Source organism: Genypterus blacodes, unplaced genomic scaffold, assembly GCF_046128005.1.
Source record: "Genypterus blacodes isolate CSIRO-AG114 ecotype Tasmania unplaced genomic scaffold, CSIRO-AGI_Gbla_v1 ptg000064l_1, whole genome shotgun sequence".
Taxonomy (NCBI): Eukaryota; Metazoa; Chordata; class Actinopteri; order Ophidiiformes; family Ophidiidae; genus Genypterus; species Genypterus blacodes.
In genome coordinates, this window is record NW_027466876.1 from 1,458,770 (window position 1) to 1,474,846 (window position 16,077).

Sequence of the window (16,077 nt, forward strand, 5' to 3'; positions counted from 1 at the left end):
AGTGCAGAAAACTGAACCCTCTGCTGTGTTTTAAATCCAGTTTTGCTGTGATTTGTTCCTTCCCCCTGCAGATATGAGTTTCATCAGATCCTCTGGTGGCTGTAATCTCATTCCACCCGTGCTTTTATCAAAATCTGAAGTCGACCCAACGGTCACTCATCCCCTCCCCGCCGCCGCCCGCACAGCCGTGTTTCATCAGGGAAACCGAGCCTGATTTGATTCTGCAGTTCAATTACTCAACTCGCTGTTATTAGACATCTTGGTAACATTGCCACCCCAGGAGCCATCACGACAACCAAAAGCATTCAAAAGCATCAGCTTAATCAGATCTTCCACCCAGATGTCCCAAATGAGACCTATATTTCTCACCCAATAAGAACAATAAGTGTTCATTTCATTTCACAATAAACCCGATGGTTTTTAATAACAGGGTACGAGGATGCAGGCAGACCTGAGAATGTAAATATGTCTGACAGTCTGTCTGTCTGTCCATTCATTCATCTTTTATTTACCTGGTTGCCATTAATCACCTCATAGGAATCAACTGAAAGGGGAATGTAAGGCTTTGTTTACATGTATTTCATAACACCAGGTTTATGCAAAAAAAGCTTAATCAGGGTTGCACTGAAAAATAAAAATAAAAATAAAAAAATCCTGTTAAAACAAGGGCTTCAAAGCAGGAGATGATTGATAAACTCTGTCAACATAATCCATCATTCCAAATATTAAAACTATTATCATTATATACATACTGATGCAGACACATTTCAATTTGACCTATTATTCACATATGCACCATCACTATTTACACAAATTCTACATCATCTTCTTCTTCATGTAGATGTAAAGTAGCCTGCTATACCACCGGAGCAGCAATGACAAATGCTACTGCTGCTAATTTGGACAGATCGGCCTCTGTTGCCTCCTGCTGGTCAAGTTTGATACGGCTCTCTTGCGTCTGGGGCGTATGAGTGCTGAAGTGCTCAACTGCGCCTCCCTCTGGCAGTTCTGGTGAATCGTTACGCTGCACATGGAACGATTTTTCATTTCTCCGCAATACGCGTTGGTAAAACATGTAAACGTGACGTGGACAAGAAGCGATTTAACGTGAAATTCTGTACTGCCGAGGTGGAAAAACAAGGAAAAACAAGTCACGAAGGAAAAAGGAATCCTCCTTCGAGCCGGATTTGAACCAGCGACCTAAGGATGTCTATTTCACTCTACAGTCCTCCGCTCTACCAACTGAGCTATCGAAGGGGCCGGGAACGTTGGGTGTATTACGCAGGATGATTGACGTGATAGGGCACATGGGTATTTGGCGCAAACACTTGATTACCGAGTGGCTGCCACGGGCTTAATTTAGAACTCTTATTAAAACTTATGACTAAAAGTCACTTTGAGTTAACTGCTCCCACTTTGAATTGTGGCAAGCATCACCTCTTTCGCAGAACAAACACTCTCATTTATGGTGCCACCAGCTATTACAATGTAACTTAATCTGAATGTAAATAACATTAAATACTAATTATAACAATTTAAGAGAACGTACTTGTGAATAACGGTATTAAATAATTTAAAAAACAATCACAGTAACGGTAAAACAGTAAACACACCCCACCAAACACAGCCCCAAGTGATTATGGGAAGACCCCAACCACCCATAATCCCCAAACACCCTACATTATCTACACATTCTACTTTTAAAAATCAAAATAAATGCTCCAGACTTGAAATAGCCATAATTCAGATCTTTGGGAAAAATATTTATGTAAAAAAAACAAAAAACATCAAAATATATATTCGCCTTCTGGAAAATGATGGAGTCTCAGTACCGTTTGAAGTTTGCATAATCATGAAGTAATTAGACTTTACACTTCACTTTAGATTGACTTTACTTAAGCTAATATTAGACCGCTTTAGATTTAAAAGAAAAACACATTTGGATAAATAGAAATTGTTTGTTTCACAGTATTGGATTTTTAAAACTATTTAATCATATTATAGATTGTATTCAAAGGAAATAAATGGAGAGCCTGAGCAAAACACCTTTAGAAACATTTTATTATACATAAACCTGGGCGGCTGTGGCAATAAACCCCAATGAAACACTGATCTGCTGTCTGATGTACTTTTAATATAAAACAACGGCGCTGCAGCTCTGCGTCTCCTCCTCCGGGTCCTCCCTTAATGTAAAGGCCGACCGGCTCGTCTCCATTTTGAACCGGTCCGGATGTAGACGGTGTGTCTGTGCTGAGCTGTCCCTGTCATCGGCTCGTTTGCCTTCTCCGAGCGTCCCGGGAGAGCTGAGTATCCGTCTGTCCTTTGTAATGTCCTCGCACTGATCCAGCGAGCAGGGAAGCAGCAGGGACGCAGCAGGGAAGCAGCAGGGGGAAGAAGCATGGCAGCGACAGGCCCGGAGCGATGGACGAGGATCTCTGTCCGCTTCCTGAGCTCCTCCCCCCTCACACACACACCAGCTCACATGAAGTCGTCCGAGTCGTAGCCTCCCTGACAAACACAGAGATCACGTGAAGAAGAACAGCTGCGGCCAATAACCAATCAACTGCTTAACAAACCAGACTAAAGTGACTAGAAACACTCTGACACATCTTTGTTTCAGCACTGATCCCTAAGTTTACTTGCTGAGAATTCTTATCTACAAACGTTGTCCAACTTGTGGTTCCGGTGTAGATTTAAGGCCGGACTGAACCCTGCATGACATCACCTCACCTCATTAGTGGTCATATTTTCATCCTGCAGCAGTGAAGAATAATTCCTGGAGGGGAAAACAAACCAAGTTTTTCAGAAAACACAAATCACTGACCTTCTGATCTCATTGACCCTTGACCCTCTTACTTGAGCTCATCCATCTCCCTTTTCCTCTTCTGCTCCTCCTTCTCCTGCCTCTTCTGTTCCTGGAGCAGAGCCTTTTTCTCGTTCCTCTCCTCTCGGTCTCTCGACTCTTTCTCCGCCGCCAGGTCAGGGTGACGTTCCTCTTTCGTCTTATCCAGGCGGTTTACGATCTCGTTGATCTTCTTCTCCACCGCCACGATCTTGACCTCTTTCTGCCGAAAGAAGCCGATCTGTCCTATGTCCATGTCTCCGGTCTTCTTCAGGTTGGCCCACGGCGTGTAAACCACATTGAGGTTGTTCATCTTACAGCCTTGATGGTATAAAGAATAGACAGATGGAACAAACAGGAAAGACACCACCGTCACAACGAGAAAAGTGTTACGACATGCAAACAAACGCTTCTAACATCAATACAGCCTCTGCGTCTGGATGAGTGAGGATTTGTTTCCACCCAATCTTTCCAGGTTGCCCTCATCGACTAGAATTCTACCTTGGATGCTGTTGTTTTTCACCAGCTGGACGCAGTCTGTCAGCACCTCCTTGGGAATGTCGTCAATGGTCCTACCCTGAAAATAAACAAAAAACATCCAAAGTCTGATGGTTTGTACGACTGGGAGTTGTCAGATATTATCTAAACCAGGTTTGTGACCAGAAGAGATGGAAAATAAACCCAAATTCATGCTACATTTGAACCCCAGCGTCATGTTTGTCTCCTTCTGTGTTCAGACTGAATGGTGCCGGTTCCTCACCTTTGGCATTCTCAGGTAAACGTGAGCCGACGACAGTTTGTCCACGTGAAACCTGGATTGAAAAAGCCGAAACAAAAGCATCAGAAACACCGACATGTGGATTAATATTGGGTTTTTTCTTTAACTATTGCTGCAAATATAGATTCTAGCCTACTGCAGATCATGACAAAACATCTCATCAGCCTTTGGAAGATCTTATCTGTGCATGGTAGACAGTAAATATGAAATGGTTTGGGTGTTACAGAAGAAGATCCTTCCTCTTTGGACTTTAAATGAAGTGATTGCCACCACCAGAATTCCTTCATTCACTTACGACAAATTAATTACGACTGAGAATCTCTCTGGGCATCCTTACTCACTGACTCTTACTTAATACTAACAAACTGAGATGTCCATTTATCTATCAACCATCTATGAAAAAGTAAGAAAAAAACACAACAATCTCACCAGACGTCTTCAGGCCAGCCAAACTTGATCAAATCTTCATCTGTTGGCAAAAACAATTGGGACCAACAACAATTAAAGTATGACGACATGTATTTATACAAATGATACCCCCGACAGAGCCATAATTGATCATGTTTACATTAAAACAAGACAATAAAGCACTGAACTCACTTTCATACTTGTCCTTTCCCATATAAATAGTGTAGTGAGGGTCCACCACTAAGAGAAAAACAAGAATTAAAGAGTGAAACAATCTAATTAGACACATTAAGATTAGAGATAGACGAAGACAACAAACGTCTCTCTCTGGTTTAAGCTACATCTAGCTAACGCTGCTACAACTCTGCGGCTTTACTCACCGGCACTCGTGAAATAAAACACCATGTTGGTTATGTTAAACTCCCGTTTTTAAAAGAAGAACTGGCTTTTGATTGTATTTGGGGCACGTTTTAATGCTCTAAACTAGATAGAATCTGGCGCAGCCCTGGTGTCCGCGATGCCGCTGTCACTTTTCTCATGTGCACTTGAACCGGAAGTTGTTCGCAGACACAAATGAGAAGAAGGAAATGTATCCTCCAAAATAAAAGCAGGCACCGGAATCCTGTCACATAATAAAGTGTGTACTATTGTTGACGAGGGTAGAAGACTAATTTTTGAGTGACATGATAAGTTAAGTGTTCTGGATAGGTTACGAAGTACATTTTCGTCCGGTATAATTGTAGTTATTTTTTGTTAATTGTTACAACAAAAACGAATGTAGCAATGTTTTGCTACTGCTGAAATCACTGACAAGGACATGTCGAAAACTTTTGAATACACAATATGTAATTTATTCCTTGGTTGCACATTGTTTTATATCTGTGTTTTTATATTGCATATATGTGATGCTAATAACTTAACGGTGCTGCTAAACGTCATCGGATTACTTGTGAATTTATAATAAACATGGTCGTACATAAAGAGAGTGTATTATTTTGAAGTCTCAGACCAGAAGTCCTACCACGTTTTTTGTGACTAGCTATAACTATGGCTCACTGATTTGTTTCCGCTTCCGGTTAAGTTGAGGAACATTTTTTTCCGCCAAGCGCGCGCCATTCAAAACACTGCAGAAGCGCGTACAGAGAAGTGCCGCTTTAAAACAGCTTAAAACATCTATACGAGAATTGAACTCCACACAGACTCATCTGGTAAAGTAACTTACACTTATTTTCACATTTTGGGGGAGTTAAAGTCGGCTGATTTGGTGTCTTTTGGTATTCAATCGCTGTTCTCTATTAACCGATGTCCACATTATCTTATCATTTGTAATATTTCACGTACCAACAATTTAATCTAGTTAAGCTATACTGTGGTGCAAGTCAGATGGCTAAATATTAATTGTTAGTATCACAGAAATAGGCCATATTATATTGAATTTGCCGTATTAAGCGTTCGATGAAAATTGACAATAATTTGCGGGAAAATCTCAAGTTTTCTGTTGTCGACATATGGCTCACTTACTGAGTGATGCGTTCAGGTTATGGTCCCAGTTAACAGAAACACATCAAACTGAAGCATCATCGAAGTCAGCTATACATGTTAACAATGCTGTCGTTATAAAACACGGGGCAACGTCGTGGTTCAGGGTGTTTGGTTTTCTTTAAACATTTAAACGATATGAACAAGCTCGTTAATAAACAAAGACAAACTTTTCTCTTTTGTAACCTTGTTATCCCGCCAATTATCAACGCATCTTGGCGTGTGTTAGCTAACGTGTTGACGTAGCTAAACTAGCCTCTGCGCCGAAACACGATTTGTCTCGAGAGAAATTGTTATTCAAGCAGTATTAAAGTACGAAAGTCCGTATAAAACGAGAAAACAGATACACTGAAAATTAACGTTATAAATCTCCCTACTGCAGTTTCCACTGTGGTTTGGTGTTTGTTTGTTTGTGACATTTTATGACAACTACATTTGTAATTGCATCACATTATAAATCAAGTATTGACTGAATCTCTGTATCTAATTCCTGAATACATTTCTCTCTTTTTGCAGGTGAGTTGTACTTAAGTGATGCCCACACCAAGGAAGAGGATGTTCTCCTCTTTAGACTCTGACAGGTGAGCTCATTGCATTACTATTAACTACAAACTGGCTTATTTACAGTTCTATCAATTTGTCTGTCACTGCACTGGGAATACATTCTAATTGAATATTTCTATTTCAGGAAACCTAGAAATTAGAATAAAATGTGCCTCTTCCAGTATTTGACCCTGATTTTTATTCATCTTTAATATTAGTGATCAGTCCCGAACACAAGTGAGGGAGGAGATGTCCCCCGCCAAGAGGAGATCCCCCAGGAAGCACCTACAGTCTTCAGTCAGGAAGAAGCTCGCTGGATGTCTGGAAAAGGAGAACTGCCCCTCGCCTCAGAAATCCCCTCGTAGGCCAGCAGGTAATGTTTTGAAATGAAGTCTGAAAGATATTCTGGACTGAAGTCAGTTATTCACTGGAGTAAACGGCTGTTCCTGGCAGGTGCGAGTTGTTTCTTTAAGGAATTTGAACAGGAATACATAATTTCTTCTGTCTCACCTCGGCCTGTTTCACTTTTGTCTTCCAGGTTCTCCCTGTAAGTCACCGACCAAACCCGCCATGGTTACAAGCTCCTTCTATGGCAAGCAGAAGACCACCTACCTCACTCCATTAGAGCGGAAGAAGATAAAGGAAGCTTTGCCACATCCTTCCGCTCTACCTTCACCCCCGGCCAAACAAGTGAAGAAACCAACTAGGAAGACTGTAAAGGGCGGTAAAAAGCTGAAGAAGGTGCCAGCAAAACACGCGGCAAAGCTGAGTTTCAAAGGCAGTCTGACGTCTTCAACCACCATCAAACTGCCAAAACTTGGTGCCAGGTTTGTCCATTGTGATTCTCAAGCTTTACTTTATCTGGTGATTTGTCAATATCAGGTTTTCTAATTGAGCGAATGAAACCTTTCACAGTGGCTCCGCTAAACAAACTGTGGCTGCGAGTAGCAAGCCCATGGAGCCAAAGAAGGGAATCCCCATCATTTTCAGCTGCCTCAAACCCAAACCCAAGCTTTTTGTGGGAGCCGCTTTCTTCAGCACGGGAAAGAAGCCGACGTCCATGTACAAGAAGTCCACGCTGAAGTCCACAGCCAGGCCGGCTCAAGGGAAAAGCAAAGCTGCCGTACCTCAGGACAAGAAGGACAAACCACAGCAGCCGTCTGCTCCTGGGACGGAAGAACCTCAGGAGGTGAGGAGTGATGAATGTGTCTATCAGCCTCCCACAGAGGAGAACCAACCCTCCAAGCAGAGAACACGGTTTGACCCTTCAGACTGGATGGACATGGGATCAGAGCCAGAAACTCCACAACCATTAAGGTGCTTTGATAAGACTTTGATCAAATCGTTTCTTTCTTTCAGTCATACTCTGTATACTGAAACTTAAATTTTTTCTCTCAGTTCTCCTGAAGTGTTGGGAAAGAAGTACGGGATTACCAAGGAGCTGAGAGTTGTGTTGACAAGGAGCCCGGCAGCGTCCACAATCTTACCCTTTAATACTCTGGTACAGTATGACATCATCCGTTGTTTTGTCTCGGTATGAAATGTTAATATTGCTTGTTATGATTGTCGTCCAAAGTTCCACTTGTTGAGGTTTTCATAACACAGAAGTGGATCTGTTTTGTCCTCAGGATGACTCTGTGACTGATGGTGTCTCTGACCTGAGTGATTTAAGCCCTAACAGCACAGTGTCCAGCCCACCCAAAGGTACACACACGTACACACACACACAGCGTAAACCTTCTGTGCTAGAAAACATTCCACATCACTGATTCTGATCAAAAACGACGACAAAAAATGTCCCTATTGTTCCATTAAAGCTTTGTCTGTCCGTCCACAGAACTGGCAGCTGTGTATCCCATCTTTGGCTCCGCCTCCAAAAGGTTAGCTCACGTCACCTTTGACTCGTCAGCATATTAAACACATGGAAGTTATCGTCATTCCGCTTCCAATGGCATTTAAATATCATTTGGCACAGCATCCTTAAGTTAATCGGGAGAACTTTGTTTTGTGTCTTGTAGGTTAAAGAAGAATCCAGTGTCCTGCAGCACCCCCTCTGGTTCTACACAGACACTGCAGGCTCCGTTCTCCTCTGCCAAGGAGCGCAGCCTCCGTCGAAGGAAAGAGAAACAGGGCGACGACCAGCTCATCATTGTATGTTCACTAAATTTCAGTACAACTGCTGTCACCAGAATGATTTTGACTTGACTGAATAGTTTGATTGCCAAAACCCATGTATTGATTCATGAATCCTTCATATTCTACTGCAATAAGTGACTGTTTCTCTCTCTGTGTGTTGAATGTCGTCCTCGGTCTCAGGATGCAGGTCAGAAGCAGTTCGGTGCGATAACCTGCGGCTCGTGCGGGATGGTGTACAGTGCAGACAACCCCGAGGACAACTTCCAGCACACACAGTTCCACCAACGCTTCCTTGACAGCATCAAATTTGTGGTGAGTGATTTATGTCTTTATCATTGAATAGATGCAGGAATATTGTTCTCGTAGCTTAAATATAATGGCATTGACCTGTGGTTATAATAACCAGGGCTGGAAGAAGGAGAGGGTGGTGGCAGAATTCTGGGATGGAAAAATTCTCCTGGTTTTGCCCGATGATCCCAAATACGCCATCAAAAAGGTGAGCTCAAGCTTTCTGCCCTTAACTTGTATGTTTATGTTTCAAATGATGACTATTTGAATCAGTAAAACCACAGCAAGGTTTTTTCTGCTCAGGTGTTTTATTTTTGGGTCCTTTTCTTGTGCGCTTGCAGGCGGAGGACGTGCGTGTCGTAGCGGATAACGAGTTGGGCTTCCAGCAGGTGACGCTGAGCAGCCCCAGACAGGCCAAGACCTACCTGTTCATCAACACAGAGCGCATGGTGGTGGGATGTCTGGTGGCTGAACACATACGACAGGTAGGCCTGGGAATGTGTGTATCTGTGTGTACAGTATGTGAGATATCAAATGTCAAGTGTTCAGTGTCTTCCACTGATCCGCTCTGATCTGTCCCCCTTTCCAGGCTTACCGTGTCCTGGAGCAGCCAAATCAGCATAAAGACATGACCAAGGAGGACTTCATGGAGCGCCACAGGGCCTGGTGCTCCTCCACCGTCCCGGAGCAGGCGCTGTGCGGGATCAGCAGGATCTGGGTGTTCAGCATGGCCAGACGAAAGGGAATCGCCACCCGCATGCTCGACACCGTTAGGTAGGAACAGCAGCCTTGTAACGTGTAACTGTTGGAATCTAGAAAACACCAATTTTAGACAATTCTTGCTAGATTTGAGGAATTTTCACAACTGATTCTCAGATATATAGTTCTTCATCTTCGATCTCGGGTTGATCCAAGGTTAGATTTTTAACACAACAGAACTTACTACACGTATGCAAAAGAATCCACACTTTTGCAAAACGGGGCAGAAAACACCGTTTGTCTCTGACATGAAAGTAGATTGTGTGTGAGGTTAAATACAAACCAAAAGTCTTCAGAACGTGACGACCAAACCATCGTCAATCAAATTTGTAGTCGAGTGATTCCACTTAACCTCGACGAGTACAAACCCTGATCAAAACTGAGTTGGTATCAATGTTTCACTAATTAACTACAGTTTTAAATCAGCATATGAAGAAACTTGAAGCATCCCCTCTCACACTTAATGTCTTTTTGTTTCTTTCAGGAGCACTTTCATGTACGGCAGCCCTCTGACGAAGGAGGAGATCGCCTTCTCTGACCCGACGCCTGATGGAAAACTGTTCGCCACAAAGTACTGCGACACGCCGACCTTCCTCGTCTACAATTTCATCGCATGAAGGAAACAGCTGAGGTTTAATAGCTGAGGTTTGGGTTCAGTTTAATGGCTAAATGTGTGGATCAACACGGTGGCACAGGAGGACAAAGGGTTGAGAGAAATGTGTTGGTGTTTCTAATCTTGCTGCATGTTTTCAGATTCTCTTGATTGACCGATTTCCCTCCCTGTGTTTTCACTCCTATGTGTCTCCTCTGTTGGCCACCTTACTTTTTTAAATGCCGCAATGTCTTCAAATTTTGCGTTAAAAGGTTTAGAAAGCCGTCAGCTCATCGTTGAATCGACATGCAAAGCAAACACTTATTAAGATGAAGTTGTTCTTTAGTTGCTGTTGTCATACGGTACCACTGTGAAAGTGTTTTAGCTTAGGTTTAACATTTTAAAGTGTTAAAGCAGAAACACCCAGTATTTATGTTCTCTTGGTGTGTGCGCGTGCGTGTGCGTGTGTGCGTGTGTGTGTGTGTCAGATGTTTATATCTTGTTTAAGCTCGGCAATAACAAATTATTCCCCATGCAGGAGAGCTCAGCCTCATAGGTTGAATCTTGAGTTGGAATATTTTATTGGGATAATTTGTCTTCGTTAACATTTTTTGACAATTGAGAGTACAATGAGTTTAGACTTTGCCCTATAAAGGATGTTGTTACTTTAAAGGGCATTCTGCTTTGTAAATCTTAATAAACATGTTGGATTTGTTTTATGAATCTGGACCAATTACTTCAACACCACAGCAAATATTATAGATTAATGTCAACTGATATTAATGTAATAGCCTTATATCTTCTGTGTCATTGAAACTAATACAAAATAACTCAAGACAGCTCACGTTTGAAGTTGAAGATAAAGTCAATATTTAAACATTTAGAAAAAGACATACAAGGAAAAGATGAAGACAGGTATGAGACAACTGTTCTTGTGCTTATATACTATAAACCGTATTTAAGATTGAGATGATTCTTGTTCTAAATAAGGTCGTTGAAATCCTTCTCATGAATAGTCTTTCAGTGGAGCCCAAAACACACTAGCATCTTTCTTTACCCGCAGGTGTAAGAGCGAAAAAGCAAAAACTGCGACGTGTAACTCAGTCAATAACTATGACCTCATTGGTTGTTTTCTCCAGAGGGGCGTTGCCCTCTAAAGCCTGGACGATCTGGGCTGCAGAGGGTCGTTTCTTGGGGTCCTCCTCTGTGCAGAGACAGAAAAGCTCTACCATCTTCTGGTAGCTGTTCCCCAGAGCCTCGCTGTCCACTGCTGGCCTCGTCCCCAGTCTCTCGTAGTAGGCGTCCTCGTCGAAGCTCAACTCGTAAGATCCTTCTGGGGAAAAAGGGAGGTAGTTAATCAGAAGACAGGAATAGAATCTCAAAGGAATGTTTGTTTGTACCACCTTAAGGAATCCGTGTTACAAAGAACTTGGGCTGTTCTGAGAGTACTGATGTCTTCCTAATAAAGTGGTTGTGAGTGCAGTGTGTTTATTGTTTCTGGGTGAAGACTGACCAGAAGTGAACCGTGTGCTGCTTATTTTCAGCACAACACCACGCCTCTGCTCCAGTATCACTCAACTTTCAGGGTCAATGTACATGCAAAGGTCACCGCCTTCACCGCCCGACTTCCCTGCAGCTACAGCAACTCACCATCGTCCTCTTCCTCCTCCTCCTCCTCTCCATCCAGCATCTCCAGATGAGGCATAGCCAGGGTCATCATCTCCCACAGAGTCAGCCCGTAGGCGAAGACGTCGGCCTTGTCTGTGATCTCTCTCCCCTCCAGAGCTTCCTTCGGCTTCCACGGCTCCGTGCCGATGTAGTCGGCCTTCGGGTCGCACACTGAGGACAACAGAATAAACGGCTTGTCTCAATAAATCTAAAAAATTGGAACGTACAATCATTTCATTCTTCTAATGTGACGACACAAAAATGTGTTTACAAATGATAAAACTAAATTGGAAATGTGAAACAAACAGACTAAACTTGTGTTTCTACGTGGGCACAGAAACAAATTAAATCAAGCGTCATTCCACAAAATCCTGAGGTGTGGAAGAGAATGTAAATGCTGCGTGCTTCAACAGATTTATACAATACTGTCACAGCAGATCTACTTGGCATTTAATCAAAGATGCGCTGATTTGACAGCCGTGTGTTACTGTACCTCTCATATTCTCGTCCAGCTTGAGGGACACGCCCACGTCACAGATCTTGACGGTCTCAAAGTCGCCTCTGATGACCACGTTACACGACTTCATGTCACCGTGCAGCAGCTTCTTCTCATTGTGGAGGTACTGCGGGGGTAAACAAACAAAACATTCCTCTTATTCACCACTTAACAACATCCCGCTGTAATAAATTTCTTTTTGTCAGGCAGCAAAATCGAATTAAATGATGGATGTTGAGCCAAATCCAATTTAATGAAAACCACTGACGTCTGATTGGATTTATGCTAGAATCAGAGTGAAATCTAACTTTTAGAGCTCGGAACATGGCAGGATGAGTCCCTGTAGTCATTAAGTTATTGCAACTGACGTCATTACCAGGAAAAGAGGGTCCAGTGACCTACCTGCAGACCCCGGGCCACATGTAGAGCCACCTTTTCTATAGTGGCAGCAGGAAAAGCTTTCAGGCCTTCCTCTCTCCTCTTCTCTATCAGGTCATTGAGAGACTGCTCCCCTCCGTACTCCATGGCCAAACACTTGGAACCATCTTTGGCAGTGGTGAAGGCACGAAACCCTGCAGTTAAGAGGAAGAAGGACCAAAAAACAAACAAACAATAACAATTAGAAGCTCAGAATTACATCACAATCCTGTTACAACACCAGAGGTCAAATTAATTATTCTAATCCTGAATTAATTTGAAATAATAAAATCTAACTGGAAAACTATATTTGGAGAAAAGAAATATGACGTAATCACATATTTAAAAGGGGAACACCGGTGTTTTTACAAACAGAATTCAGTTTAAGTGAAAGCAGTTGTGAGAAGATCTCTCACGATCACAGGGGGCCGAGAGAAGAATTCACATTCACTAAGTTAGACCTCATGTAAGCAGATATTGACCAAACTGAGTCTGGTGGTTACTTTTTGGCCTTTCTAGAAGCTTAAATCGCAATGTTGTGATGAATATAAACCTGCTATCTTCTCTTACCAACAATGTTTGGATGATTGATTCCCTTCAGGACCTTTGCCTCTGCATTGAGTCTCTTCTGGTAAATTGCCACCTGCTTGGTTGCACATCTGGTGTTGATCTTCTTCACAGCCCAGGGTGACGCATTCAGCTTCCCTATTCTAGGAATATGTGGTTAAAAAAACACTGATAAGATGATTTATTTGTACACTTCAAATGTATTATTCACACTTGAAATAAGGAAATATCTATGCAGAGTGTGTTTGTGTCATAGGAGGCTCAACTTGGCTGTCAGAAAAAATGATGTTCATCCAGGACAACATAAGTTGCTGATAAAGCTTAAAAAGTGAAAGTCTGAGGGGGTTCAATCAGGTGAGAGTAGAGAGTGGATGCTGAATGACATAAGGCCTAGTTTGTCTATCTTGTACCAATCACAGTCTGGTGTTTTAAGGATGCAAAACACATTTTGTACAGTACACTACGCTGTATACTTCGGGCTCAGAATTTGTCAATCAACCCAGCACAAACCTGCTCATCAGGTAAACGTTAACTCCAGTCCCACAGCCGAGCTTTTTCATGAAAGGAGAAGCCGGGATGGTGATGGGGGTCCCTTCGTTGCTTCCAGGACTCCGCACTCTGACAGCTTTAGGGGTCTTGAACACGGCCTCGTTGCTAAGTGTTGCGGACGATTCCATTCCTTTAAAGGGGAAACAAACAGATGACATCTAATAAAGGGAAGCTTATTTTATATTTGACCTGAAAATAAAGGGGAGAGAAGTAGCTTATAATTTAACTTCGGTGAGTAAAGTTACCCACAGTCCTTCACAATAAATAATCATCTTGTCGTTGACCAACTACCAGATATGGTTCAAACCTCTAGAAACCTTTTTCCAAAAACACCCACTTCCTTTGAAGCTAAATCACGACCATAATCATCTAATTCTTTCTCCAAATTAACATATTACTCTTTAATACATTTTGTATCTATGTGTGTCATTTGTGGATCATTTAAAGCATTACATTTAAAAGTTAAAAAGCATTACCAACCACAAACATTAACGTTGCCGTTACTTGTATCAGATATGACGGATTAAAGATTTCACCCCTTAAGGTAACGTAACGTAACACACACGACACTGAATTGGTACTTCTTGATTTCGGTTGGTTTATTATGTATTTGTGTTTTGAGACTTTAAATCAGGCTTGGTATTGCATCATACTATTTGCTAACGCTAACAGGTCAGCTAATCGCTCAATTCATGAGGACTAGAACATCTGTAGCGGTCGACGTGCAAAGATGTCACTTCATACGCTGAAAGTTATCTGTCTTTTACATCATAGCAGTCATCACACCGCCCGTTTAGCATTTTGACTCCATCTTACCTGCGTTTTCTTTGACTGAGCGTTAAAAACACAACAAAACAACTGCACCGAATCCGCGCCGAACTTTCAAAAATGTCACCACTGCGTACGGAAGCCGCAGAGGAACAAACTGAACGCGAGTCGTTAACGTCAGACGGGCAGCTGATAAAACCGTAAATCAACGTTATAACATCCCAAAACACTAGAGGGCAGTAAATGATAACTTCACTAGTGTTTTATTCTATCGCCACTACTACATACAAGAGCTACTACTATAACTATTTACTACTACTCTTAATTACTACTATTACTTTTCTCAATTTGCTTACACACTATAACTAGGCCTACCATCAACCAATAGACAGACCCATTCCCCAAAACTAAATGTTATTCCTCGGTTTTCACACAGAATTCAGATTTGGTTATTGTTGTGATGTCTGAGGGCAAAATTGGGTTTAGATGTAAGATTACATGGTTTTGAGTGGAGAGCTTGGTTTTGACTTGGAAGTTTGCAGTTAGTGTAGATGATTGGGAACTGGAGTATAATTTCAAGAAACAATGTGTCGACAATGTGACAATCGCAAAACAACCTGTGTCCCTACTGAGTACTTTGTTTCCTCCCCCATGCTTTACACACATTCACACATGTAGGATAGCATCTAAATACACACCAACTCTCAGATGTTTGTGTAACCAGAAAAAAACCCCAAAGGCCCTTAAATCATTTTATAGACTTTTTTGAATTGTGATATTTGTATGTTATATTTACTTTTCACATGACTATCTTTTTAAGACTTATCCAGAAGAATTTGCTCACTCGGATAGGGAAGCTGACCTTGACCTTGACCTCTCCTGATCCTACACATAGTTTCATTGACATGGCATGCAGCAGATGGTCCCAGTCTGGTCTTGCTCATTGTTTGGAGGGATAACTGTTTCATTATCAAGAAGAGGAGCGGGAATGTAGATAGATGACAAATGGATCATGATGGGAAGACTGGGACTATTGGTCTCTCTCTTTCTGCACGGTCCCGTTCCCCCTAAGGGAGATGAACTCATGTTTCTGGCTCCGCGGCCACATTGGACCACAATGTAACACTGACGTCCACTCGGGCTGGAACACAATGAAACAGCTACAGAGATAAAAGAGGGGCTACAGAGATAAAAGAGGGACACACACATCCCGTCGTATTTGTCATGACTTTCTTTTTAAACAAAAGAGGACATTTACACAGAAGACTATTGAAGACCAAGCACGGCATTTCCAGCTTTAAATACTCTTTCTGCTTTGTTTAAGCTCATTCCAGAAATATTCCATATGTACAATTTAAGTTTAGTGTAGGAGTAGCCGTGTATATTTTGTTAGATAAAGTACTAGAGAAAGATCAAATTAAACCAAAGCTATGATTACTTGCATTCTCTGTGGAAACTTTACAGTTAAGGGCATTTACAACAACAGTTTTCTTTGCTTTATTTTCTAATTCTGTGCTGAATTCACAACTTTCCACTTATATGAAAGCCTTTATCCTTTATTTAAGAGCCATACAGAATGACTTTGTCAAAGCCTCATAGATGGTTCTCAATGTCTGGGTTGTCTGTGTTCATGGTTACACTGGTAGAGACGTGGCTGCGTGCAAACATGCATAATGCCTTTAAATCCTTAAATCTAACCTATTTAAAGAAGAAGAGCCCGATGTGTC

General features: G+C 42.0%; 3 protein-coding genes and 1 non-coding gene across 5 annotated transcripts; 1 reads left to right on the top strand and 3 right to left on the bottom strand.

The window, feature by feature from the left end:
* Nucleotides 1-1,172: 1,172 nt before the first annotated feature.
* On the bottom strand, nt 1,173-1,257 carry trnay-gua (transfer RNA tyrosine (anticodon GUA)). The gene is given in 2 exon segments: nt 1,173-1,208; nt 1,221-1,257. It is a non-coding gene; the product is annotated as a tRNA-Tyr (tRNA).
* Nucleotides 1,258-2,031: 774 nt separating this feature from the next.
* Nucleotides 2,032-4,582, bottom strand: ccdc25 (coiled-coil domain containing 25). The gene is made up of 8 exons (XM_076154864.1): nt 4,409-4,582; nt 4,221-4,268; nt 4,050-4,089; nt 3,603-3,654; nt 3,344-3,419; nt 2,857-3,163; nt 2,731-2,776; nt 2,032-2,508 (listed from the first exon to the last, which is right to left on the bottom strand). Exons 1-8 carry the CDS (start codon nt 4,431-4,433, stop codon nt 2,479-2,481), a joined length of 624 nt encoding a protein of 207 aa, XP_076010979.1. The 5' UTR covers nt 4,434-4,582; the 3' UTR covers nt 2,032-2,478.
* A 542-nt stretch (nt 4,583-5,124) lies between these two features.
* Nucleotides 5,125-9,998, top strand: LOC143004229 (N-acetyltransferase ESCO2-like). Its single transcript, XM_076155149.1, has 14 exons — nt 5,125-5,236; nt 6,084-6,148; nt 6,329-6,483; nt 6,649-6,937; nt 7,026-7,427; nt 7,509-7,611; nt 7,739-7,814; nt 7,948-7,990; nt 8,129-8,261; nt 8,427-8,558; nt 8,653-8,742; nt 8,876-9,019; nt 9,124-9,308; nt 9,778-9,998. The coding sequence occupies exons 2-14, from the start codon at nt 6,102-6,104 to the stop codon at nt 9,908-9,910; spliced, it is 1,932 nt and encodes a 643-aa protein (XP_076011264.1). The 5' UTR covers nt 5,125-5,236; nt 6,084-6,101; the 3' UTR covers nt 9,911-9,998.
* A 973-nt stretch (nt 9,999-10,971) lies between these two features.
* Nucleotides 10,972-14,500, bottom strand: pbk (PDZ binding kinase). Of its 2 annotated transcripts, none has more exons than XM_076155152.1 (7): nt 14,399-14,500; nt 13,544-13,712; nt 13,037-13,176; nt 12,452-12,621; nt 12,047-12,176; nt 11,536-11,724; nt 10,972-11,215 (listed from the first exon to the last, which is right to left on the bottom strand). In XM_076155152.1, exons 2-7 carry the CDS (start codon nt 13,708-13,710, stop codon nt 10,986-10,988), a joined length of 1,026 nt encoding a protein of 341 aa, XP_076011267.1. In that variant the 5' UTR covers nt 13,711-13,712; nt 14,399-14,500; the 3' UTR covers nt 10,972-10,985. The 2 variants fall into 2 exon arrangements, with proteins under 2 accessions (XP_076011267.1, XP_076011265.1); XM_076155150.1 differs by having other exon boundaries at nt 10,972-11,218.
* Between the last annotated feature and the right edge of the window lie 1,577 nt (nt 14,501-16,077).

Excerpts from the sequence above, each read along its gene's own strand:
- ccdc25 (XM_076154864.1), bottom strand. The coding sequence starts at position 4,433 with ATGGTGTTTTATTTCACGAGTGCCG. Across the intron at positions 3,420-3,602 it reads TTTACCTGAGAATGCCAAAG|GGTAGGACCATTGACGACAT; the intron begins GTGAGGAACCGG and ends GTTTATTTTCAG. Across the intron at positions 2,777-2,856 it reads AGGGAGATGGATGAGCTCAA|GAATTATTCTTCACTGCTGC; the intron begins GTAAGAGGGTCA and ends TTTCCCCTCCAG.
- LOC143004229 (XM_076155149.1), top strand. The coding sequence starts at position 6,102 with ATGCCCACACCAAGGAAGAGGATGTTCTCCTCTTTAGACTCTGACAG. Across the intron at positions 7,428-7,508 it reads GAAACTCCACAACCATTAAG|TTCTCCTGAAGTGTTGGGAA; the intron begins GTGCTTTGATAA and ends TTTTTCTCTCAG. Across the intron at positions 8,262-8,426 it reads GCGACGACCAGCTCATCATT|GATGCAGGTCAGAAGCAGTT; the intron begins GTATGTTCACTA and ends CCTCGGTCTCAG.
- pbk (XM_076155150.1), bottom strand. The coding sequence starts at position 13,710 with ATGGAATCGTCCGCAACACTTAGCAACGAGGCCGTGTTCAAGACCCCT. Across the intron at positions 12,622-13,036 it reads CAATCATCCAAACATTGTTG|GGTTTCGTGCCTTCACCACT; the intron begins GTAAGAGAAGAT and ends TCTTAACTGCAG. Across the intron at positions 11,219-11,535 it reads GGAGGAGGAAGAGGACGATG|AAGGATCTTACGAGTTGAGC; the intron begins GTGAGTTGCTGT and ends CTTTTTCCCCAG.